Below are 10138 nucleotides of genomic sequence, written 5' to 3'. Positions count from 1 at the left end.
TGTTGTCTACCTTCGTGTGTTTTTACGCGGAACAAATATTATACGGTGTCTATCTGAAAGTGAAACTTTTCGCAGTAGCTTTTGGACAAAGACAGTTTTCTTCCATACATCTTTGTTTCTATTCCATAATCCAGTAACCTGTTGTGAAGCAAACATACAATTAATTAAATGAAATTGCATTGTGATGTTGTGAAAAAAGTAACTCCTTTCAACGCAGCGCCCCATCGACCGCCATATTGAATTATACACTGTTGCTACCAAATAATGTCACGTGAACGAAAACTGACGATCGAAGAGAATAAAGAGACTTATCGAATGCGGGGTGTTTCTTTGATTTAACTAGTAACGAAGTTCTTAGGGCAGGCTTTCGAATGGATGTACGAGGAAGATTAATAAAAAGAATTGGTACATGTATTGGGAAAACATCAACTGCTGAATTTGGCAAATTAGCAGTATCTGAGTTACATTGTTCCACTGGCATTCGTTAGGACCTTGTTACAATTAGAAACAGTCCTAAGATGAACTGACTAAATGATTTATGGAGATTAGTTATTCTCGATTCAGTCGTCAGGGAATTTGGAAAACAGACACACCCTCAAGCTGCAATCCGAACGTCGCCGGAAGAGCTTATATTATTGCCAGCTTGGCTTTTGACTCCGGTGCCGTGCCTTTTTGTTGCGGGGAGGCTTGTGTACTCTTTCGACCCCTGAGAGCTATTCTTGCTAGAGCCATGTAATATTGGGAAAGTCTATCATTCCTAGTTTTTCTACGGGATAAGGGTTGAATAAAGCACCCTGGTCCTCCAGATTAGGAATTGTGAGTGTGGCTAACGGCCTCAACACGTTAAAAAGTTCTAACACGATACGAATGGTTTCGGGAGTGAATTGGGTATCTCGGATCTCGGGAATTATGACGGATGACTGGCATCCTCCTTAAAACGTAAACTTAAACTTAAGCTTAACTTGCATTTACTGGAAATTCCACGAGTGGCTATACGATGGACTCCAGCTGGTAAGAAAGCAAATAAAGGGGCTAAGCAAAGGAGACATGGAGACGAGCGGTGGAACGAAAGATCGTTTGGCTGGGTTGGAGTCGGCGTCAAGTGTCTTAGTTGGCAAGGGACAGGTGTCAGACGACCTTAAAGAGGCTCAGTCGACACGGTATTTTGAGTTATTTTGGCCACGTACAGAATTGCCTAAATAACAGTTTACTAAGATAGAAAAGCACTAAACAGATAATAATAAACCATAAAGGAACAACGATGGTTAAGGATGAAGAAGATTGACTCGGATTACAAACGACGAACTTGAAAAATTCAGGTTAAACGTTTCAAGATGCGCAAACCAGGAGAAAGCCCTTTTAAAATCCTTTAAGTGCGGAAACGTTCGGCGTGGATTGGCTGATTATCTTGCTCAGTGGTTTTCTTATTTGGCAACGCCTGCAGTAAGTTGATTCAGCGATTCAGCGGATATCGACCTGAAGGGAGTTGGTTTGACGCATCATACCGCGTCATAGCGAATGCTGCAGCGCAATCTTGCAACTGCGCCACTTTTTACGAACCTGTAAAAGAAGGGAAACAATTTAAATACATTCGTTTACTAAGACTATCCACTTTCAAATTTTACTGTGCCTATCGGTTTAAATGATGTAGGGTTGAGCACCAGTTGTGTCAAGAAATGTTCTACAAAACGCTTTGATCCCATCCAGAGTTGTCTAAATCCATTAATCGGTTCTTCTCAGATAGTGAGTCGGTAAGGATTGAAATGGATGAACAACCATCTTGTTTGTTGCCAAAATCAGTTGTATAATTATATATCCTTGAGAAACATATCGTTACAGGTTTTATAAGATGAAGTATAACATTAAAATACCGACCTTAATCGTCGCGAATAAAAGCTGCTTCAAAGTGTTACAAATTAGCGCGTGATCCCCAATTTTTGATCAAGCTCTACTCACTTAAATCGTCTGCACCATTGTAAATCCTTACGAATTAGTAACAATAAAGTATCAGTGCATAAATTCTGGTATTTCCCTATTGAGATGTTATTGAAACCCAAGTAGACGTAAAATGTTCTTCTATTTCCAGCGTCCCCACTAGAAGTGTTTTTTTTTTCTGGTTGATATTCACATGTAATTTGTTAGTCAAGTTTTTCGTTATTGAACTCATCCTTAATTTTCTTGAGAATTGTGAAATACATTAATGATCTCTCATGTAACAAGTTACCTTGTTTACAAACAATACGCCTATTAAATAAGTCACCATGTCAGACCGATTTCAGTGTTTGTCTTTGCCGCTTTGAAAAGTGAATCTGGGGAGTTTCTTTGACCTTGGAAATTGAAACGAGTTCTCAGTAACCCTTTCCTGTTCTTCCTTGTACGCAAGATGCGATAATTGTATGTTAGGTTGATTCGAGGCGAAAGTTTTAAAGCAGGACATTTCTCGCGGCTAAATGTAAGGTGTCATTTCCGCAATTGTGGTTTTGAAACCAACTTTGAATTCTGAAATTAAAGAAAACCCGAATATGTATTAACATGAAAATGATTTTTTTTCGGCGTGCGTGAGCACCCATTTTTCCAGTCTCATTAATTTAAAGGCGTAATCTGAGATGCTGATTTTCGCAGCAGTAGGGATGGTTTTGGAGCTCATAAAATCTGCTAGAACAAACGGGGGTCCAGAAAAAATAATATCTAGAAAGCCATTTAGGTCAGTTACGACACCTGCACCCTAATCTGGCTCATTTTGTCAAAAAAACATCGATGCTTCTCAAAGCCGGCCTATGAATAATCTTGTGGCTTTCGCCTACCCGGCTTTGAATTCGTGAAATCTGTAGATTATTCATTGTTTAGGAAAACTTATCACGTTTCAATGAATATATTCGCACAGCACTGCACTTTACGGCATTTTCGCATTCGTCGAAACAACAAGGCAAAATTAGGTACAATTTATTTCGAACACAAGTATTAGACAATCTACACCAAACTTCAAATGAGTATGATTCCGAGCTTGTGGGGCGTTAACGCTTAGCTGCAAGTGAACGTTCATTATTTTGAATTTGAAGAAATAAAATAATGTTATTCAAAGTAACTTATGAGAATTTCATCTTGAAAGTAAAGACAAAAATGTACCCGGAAAATTGCTGTCGTTGTCAAAAGCTCTACGGGATACAGCAAGAAATGGCAAAACGACGGCTCCTGCACGTTTTAAATTGTTAAAATGATTTTTGTTTCGCCGAAGAATAGCAAATCAGTTTGGATTGATGTTATCAATTTAGGCAAAGGCGGAAGATGAACAATGAATATGGAAAACGTGTTATAAAAATGAGTGAAGTCTACGTAAATCTTAACCAAGTACTAATGAACCCAGAGAATAGAATCCGTGCCCAAGGTTTATTTACCAAAGTGGTTTTAAGTCTAGTGCAGCATTGTTTGCCATCCCAAAACAACGCACGAAGTTGCTTAATAATTAATTACTCGCCGAAGAAGTCCAGCATAAAATGCTCATTTATGAAAAGGCTGGAGAGATGGGTTCATTAGCAAACCAAAACATTGCGGTCACCAGCTGAGCCCTGTAGTAATAAAGCCATCGCAGCTGCCACCTCGCCAAAATGAAAAACTCAAAATTAACTTTCTTTTTTTGACACTCGCTCATCAAGGGACCAAGTGGCCATAATTTCAAGTGAATTTTCCTAATTATTTCAGAACGTTGTGCTTCATCACTCGGAAAGATTGGACTAAAAAGGCAATTGGTTCGAAGTTGGTTTGTAGTATTTTTTTTTTTTTACTATCGTACAATAACCGGTTTTTCATGTTTCGTCACACGGCTAACCCCAAAGTGACCTCGCAAACTTTTGTTTGACAGGTGGTTTGTATCCGGGGGGGGGGGGAGGGGGGAGATTGGAAAACAAGCATTAAAATATTATTTCCATAACCATAAATCTCATCCTAACTAAAGCGGCAATCGCTTTTAGAAATTTCCAAGAAAAAGGGAAACAGAAAGTCAGAGGATTTGACTGTCTGAATCAGGGAGAAATGGTTTGCTGCCTATAGATACGACAATTTATCTTCGTTCTGACTGTGCTTAACAACCTGTTGTTAACCAATCAAGTATGTCTCAAGTAAATAATAACAATAACCCAAAACATGTTCACGGCACGCGCCGATTGGACACAAAAGAATTAAACACTGATTGTATTAACACATTACTGCCATTTGAAGATTTAAAACCCCGTGCAGGCACGGGCGGTTCATTTGAAAGGTTCTCGATTACAAGGGAAACTACGAATAACCGGATTACAAATAGAGGCACACTCTCAATTCTTAACCTGAAAAAAAATTCTTGGAAGAAAATATAAAATAATTTTGAAGCAAGCGAAGATGCCCAAGTCATTCCTTTTGCGGCGCCATTTACGACAGGAATGGAACAGCAGAGAAGAAGCTTATCCACCAACAGGTCAGTAAACTACGTATGATATTCTCTTTTCCATGAGTTTTCCGTCATAAGATTGTAGATAAACCCGGTAGAGAGTAATTTTTCATTTAACGTGTGGAAATGAAGCTTTGATGGTTCTTTTCTTACTCGTGGACTGTGCATATTCCAGGACCTTTGCAGTTTTCCCCTTGGGATGGTTTTTCTCCAGAATCAGGCTTTCTGAAGTTAAGTTTCCAGCGTCAGAATCCGACTTTTGAAGAAACATCAGAAACCAATGAGAAGCAGTTGGAAAAGAGTGGACGCAAAGTGGAATACTTTGACAGACAACACGATTACACCAGTGATTTGGCGCCAAATCAAAGTTATAAAGATAACGAGCTGAAGGCAGGTAAACTTAAAGACATATCGAGGGTAGCAGAAGCGGAGTACGTCGGTTCATTAGCGAAGGATAAAAAGCAATCGGGGAAAATTTCGAAAAGGTCTCAATACCGAGGTTTTGAAGAACCAAACAACCTCAGTGAAGGTTCAAAGAAGCTGCCTGCAGCGTGCCAAACTGGTGGAATCAAGCAGCCGTACAAGTGCGATCAATGCGGCAAAATCTTCAAGACGAAGTACACCTTGACTATTCATCTGAAGATGCCATCCCACACGGGTGCCAAGCCGTTTGTGTGCGCCATATGTGGCAAGGGATTTCGATTGTCAAGCACACTCTGCCGTCACAAAATAATCCACACGTCAGAAAAGCCTCACAAGTGTCACATCTGCGACAAGGCCTTTAATAGGTCTTCCACGCTCAAGACGCACATTCGCACCCACAGCGAAATGAAGGAGTTCATCTGCGACATTTGTGGCAAGGGCTTCCATCAAAAAGGCAATTTGCGCAATCACGTACTCATCCACACCGGAGAGAAGCCGTATCGATGCAATCTCTGCGAGAAGGCCTTCAACAAGCTGTCCAATTTGAAGTTCCATATGCACATTCACACGGACAACGCTCCTTACCGCTGCCGTTACTGCAAGACGTGCTTCACTCGAAGATGTGATCTCAAACTTCACATTGCCGATTGCAACCACCAGAGTTGAAGAAGAAAAAAAAACAGTCCAAGCGATTAGGTGACAGTTAATCGCCATTAACACGTAAAGCAAATGGATGGTATGCTGATCAAATATTTATGGCGACAACGCCAGAGACTTGATGAACTTTTCTTGCCAAAACTTTAGTGTTAGAGAAATAGGAAATCGTCTAAGCGTTCGCGAAAACGAGCCTGTATTCTATAGCTAGCCAGGTTTCTTATTCTGATAGGAGACAGACTGCAAAATTTGATTTGTTTGTAATAGTAATAAGTTTGATTTTAGTTACCGCAACGGACAAGCTAAATGCCACATTACTGGAAATTCCATTTGCTTGAATTTTGACTTTTCTTGAGACTAATTTTTTGCCAGGGAAGAGAAGTATCGACTTTCGTATACTCAAGAATATAAGTGCAAAGTGTGGCATTGAAAAATATTAAGCACTGTATTCCAAAAGTAGAAATTTTTGTAAAGTAAAACACGACGCACAGAATTTATCATACTACCCTACAATGAGGGCTGTGGCACTTCGGTAAAAGAAAACGCATTTAGTCGGCAACAGTTGTAAATCGAATGACCTTGAGGGCATGTTTAACTTTTCTGGCAAAGGTATCAACCTCTTTATTATACTCTTTTCTTCGTTTTGCCTTCCAGATATTTGTTTCCTAGTTCACGAACAGGTAAAAAGAACATGTAAAATATCTAAGAAATGCCTTCTTGAGGCCGCAAGGAAACTTATAACTTATTAACAAGTGTCAGACCGTCTCATTAACATAACTAGGCGACCGCAATGATAAATCCTTGCGGCAGTTAAAGAAAAAAAATGGCTGAGGAAAAAGACAGAAAGACTCCTTATCTGGAAAAATACATCAAATCAGCAAATCGAGTTGCGCTGGGAACATAAATTCTTTATTTTCTCGGATGTTTATTGCTCGGAAATGAGAACCACAATAAGATGGCGATTGAACCTTTGTTTTCCTAAACGATCTTCACTTTGTGCCAAAACAAAACTGAAACATTTTTGAAAAGTTGGCTACGGAAAATCACAATAACTCACTTGACCCTACCATCAAGAAGCTTGGATCATGACAAGATATTGAGAATTGGCAGAAATTTGTCGATGCGTTCATTGCTTTAATTTTACCCACTGGCTCTTTTCCGAATTTTTTTTTTTTCGCGTTATACCTTAGCAGATCACTTGCGCCTTATCCATTACTTAACAAAACCACCTGAGTCCAACATAACATGGATATCGATCGGCCCTACGCAAAAAAAGAATTGATATCAGTTCCACCGAGTAAAATAAAAGGCATCATAGCAGACAATTGAACATGATCTCAAAATCGTTTTCAGTTTGCTTCTGTGCCAGTGCACTGTTTTCTGTTTTCGTATGCAAACTGTGCTCAAAACAACGCAGGTTGTTTGTACAGTATTGTTAAATCAATCACAAAGGATTTAATTATCAACAATAACAGTTCACCAAGGGACCAGAGATTTTGCACTAAGTGGTGAACTCATTTGTAGTAATTAACACTCGTGGCTTTTGAAAAGAAATCATAATTGATGGAAACAGGTGGAATCAGAAATGGGCCGCTTGCTGATTCTTTCAACCTTGCGAGACAAAGCAAGAAGACAACAAGCGGGCCGCAAGTAAATCAAACGCTTTGAAAATATTGAAAATAAAACTTTTCACGCTGGAAGAACTAACCATCTTTTTCAGAAAGCCAACAAGCTCTGAGGTTGTTACAATTTTGCGATGCTTTTCAGCCATCAGCAATTTAACTTTTGTTCGGAATGTCAAAAACACTGTTTAGTGAGCCAATTTTTACCTCCGTGGAGTCGCTCTCTTGTGGAGCACTATTCTTTTTCATGTAACCGCTAACGGGATCAGAGACATTCTCAGCAGATGAGGGCATACTATTATTTTGTTGTAAGTGAACGTTTAATGCGTATTTCTGCACTAACAAACGTTCAAAAATATTGAGCACCGAATTGTTCTACTGGAAAAGATTTAGGACACGGATAGAAAAACAAATGGTATCTTATTTTAAATTATGCCTTTTCTGGGATGATCTCGATCACAGCTGAGACATGAATGGAGTCTTAATCTTTTGGTTTCGCTCCCCGGAGGGCGGCACGATACTATATGGAATGCACTTGGAAGTAATGTGGTAAAAAAAGTTTCCGACAGAGAACACTTGAATATGAAAATTACTGAAATTTAGCCAGACGTGGGCGGCAGGGTCACTTAAATCTCCACACGGTGCTTGCCAAAGAAAAAAAGCGAAAAAAATCTATAATTTTGGCCTATTCCATTCATTCAAGAATTCTCAAATGTATGATCAATACGTGACTAGTCTCTCACTTTGAAAAACGCCGTGAGAATACTATTTTGGTGTTTCCTGCACAAGTGATCCACAGGTTTGAATAGAAGACACTTTCATTGGGCTGCTCACAGTATGATATGAGGCAAAACAAACCGAGCATTTTCTTCGTCAGTTGCGTGTCATTTGAGAGGGTGTTTGTTCAAACTGTAACTCGAATTCTCGAAGACAGAGCTCATTTAAAGCTCTTGGATTAAAAAGACTTGAAAAGGTCTAAAGAGAAAAAAAAGATGCTTTATCTACTAGCTTATTTCATATGCAGTCTATAAGTGGAGTCTGGAGCATGCTTTCAAAAGGATAATTGACTTCTTCTGTCTAGAATACCTGTCTTCAGAATTGATTAAGGTGGGCTTAAATTTGGGGGAAAAAATATAAAAATTCATCTTTTGAAATATCATAATAGAAGATTAATCCCTGATTCAGGAAATTGAAAGCACTGATTAAAGACGGTTTATCTTGAAAGGTTTGCAAATTGCACATTGTGCTTTTCATATGAGAAACGTGAAACTTTCAATTTGTTCAATTTGACTGAAATCAAATTTCATAATGGTTGTTAGACTCTGTTAGCTGAGGAAGGTGTCTTCATGGCTTCATATTACACTCCAAAAATAAATCTCAATTAATGGTGAGAAAAATTAAACCTATTCTGTCAAATGAGACTTTTTCAGATGAACGTTAAGGTAAAAATAAATGGTATTCTCGGCAAAAGGTGAATAAAAAAATTCTCCTTTGCAGTCAGACTAAACAAGTTTGAATCAAACCATTAAAAACATTTCAATGTACTAACTTTTTGGCATCCAAAGATACCCAAATGAATAAAAATTGTTTGAACAATTTGATTTGTTGATCGAAGCTGATGGTCTTAATCAAAACTGGTGCTAGATCAATCTCTGTGGAAATCACTTATTTGAACAGCTAATGTCTGCTCAAGAAATTCCAATAAAATAATAAAAAAATATTAATTGTACCTATACGCTTTTTCAAACCAAACCATTGAAAACATTTCAATGTACTAACTTTTTGGCATCCAAAGATACCCAAATGAATAAAAATTGTTTGAACAATTTGATTTGTTGATCGAAGCTGATGGTCTTAATCAAAACTGGTGCTAGATCAATCTCTGTGGAAATCACTTATTTGAACAGCTAATGTCTGCTCAAGAAATTCCAATAAAATAATAAAAAAATATTAATTGTACCTATACGCTTTTTACAGTCTTTAACCGTCTACACAAGCGCCATTCACAATTATTTCTGTGGAACGAATAATGATAACTGATTTATTGTCTTGTGTTAGTTATAGGTCGCGTCGCCGGCATTTCCATATAAGCTTTGAGTAATAACAAATCTGAGGTAAAACACTTTGCAAAGACTGGGTCGCATAATTTTTTCGTCAAGTTACAAAATGTCTGTATATTTTTTGAATATACTTAAATCTCGACACCAACTTTCTGGATTTAGTGTGGAAAAGATTGGAGTACGAAAATAACGTGCTACAGTATTTTTCTCTAAGATACATTAATTACCAGAATAGCGAGCATGACAACCAATTAAACTTGATCGGGAGACAACAAGGTTTATCAAAATTGAACAATGCTGAGACATTTTCTAAACTCAAGTACTTCTTCAGTTTTAACTTTTTTTTCCAGTGGCATGCAAGTCATACAGTCGCAAGTGATTGTCTACAGCAACAAACAGCTGATGGTGTCGGGATCAGGCGCTACTGATTTTCAGATGAGATAATCTGATGCATCATTAAAACCGTAACGGATAAGAGCCAGGGGCCCGTTTCTCGAAAGCCCCGGAAACTTTTCGGGCCCGTAAAGCCATTTTTAGACCATCGGTATCTAAAAACGGAGAAGTGTATACGCCTGAAACTTCTTGTATGAAGGGAACTTCTCTTCATATTAAGAATATGTGAATAAAACAGCTCTGTAATCGTAAGGTTCGAGATTCTGTTATGGCTTTACGGGCCCGAAAAGTTTCCGGGGCTTCCGAGAAACGGACCCCAGAAACCATTCGTGCGTTTTCCACTTAAAGTGCGTCAGACAACACTTGCGCAATTAGAATAAGAAGAGTGAATTCTTTGCAATAGTATTCTAAACCTTAATTCAACTATTCACTCCCACGCTCACTATGTTTCGCGAAGGCTAAGCGTTCTCTAGGCAATGGTGACCGAACTTGTCGAGTTTTAGTAACATCTGTGACAAAGGCCGTTGTTTGATCTTTTGTTGATGACTCGGAGAATTTCCGAT

The 10138-nt window shown here is 38.5% G+C and overlaps 1 protein-coding gene across 1 annotated transcript; it reads left to right on the top strand.

The window, feature by feature from the left end:
• Positions 1-3881: 3881 nt before the first annotated feature.
• LOC110059341 (uncharacterized) lies at positions 3882-8706 on the top strand. The gene is made up of 2 exons (XM_089277153.1): positions 3882-4450; positions 4599-8706. Exons 1-2 carry the CDS (start codon positions 4375-4377, stop codon positions 5510-5512), a joined length of 990 nt encoding a protein of 329 aa, XP_089133279.1. The 5' UTR covers positions 3882-4374; the 3' UTR covers positions 5513-8706.
• The last annotated feature ends 1432 nt before the right edge of the window (positions 8707-10138 follow it).

Source organism: Orbicella faveolata, unplaced genomic scaffold (genome assembly GCF_042242905.1).
Source record: "Orbicella faveolata isolate gen_17 unplaced genomic scaffold, um_ofav_v1 contig_46, whole genome shotgun sequence".
Classification (NCBI taxonomy): domain Eukaryota; kingdom Metazoa; phylum Cnidaria; class Anthozoa; order Scleractinia; family Merulinidae; genus Orbicella; species Orbicella faveolata.
Note: the sequence above shows the minus strand (reverse complement) of the source record. Positions and strands in the feature narration are given on the sequence as shown.

Coding starts and splice junctions, on each gene's coding strand:
- LOC110059341 (XM_089277153.1), top strand. CDS start 4,375: ATGCCCAAGTCATTCCTTTTGCGGCGCCATTTACGACAGGAATGGAAC. Junction 4,451..4,598: donor AGAAGCTTATCCACCAACAG/GTCAGTAAACTA, acceptor TGCATATTCCAG/GACCTTTGCAGTTTTCCCCT.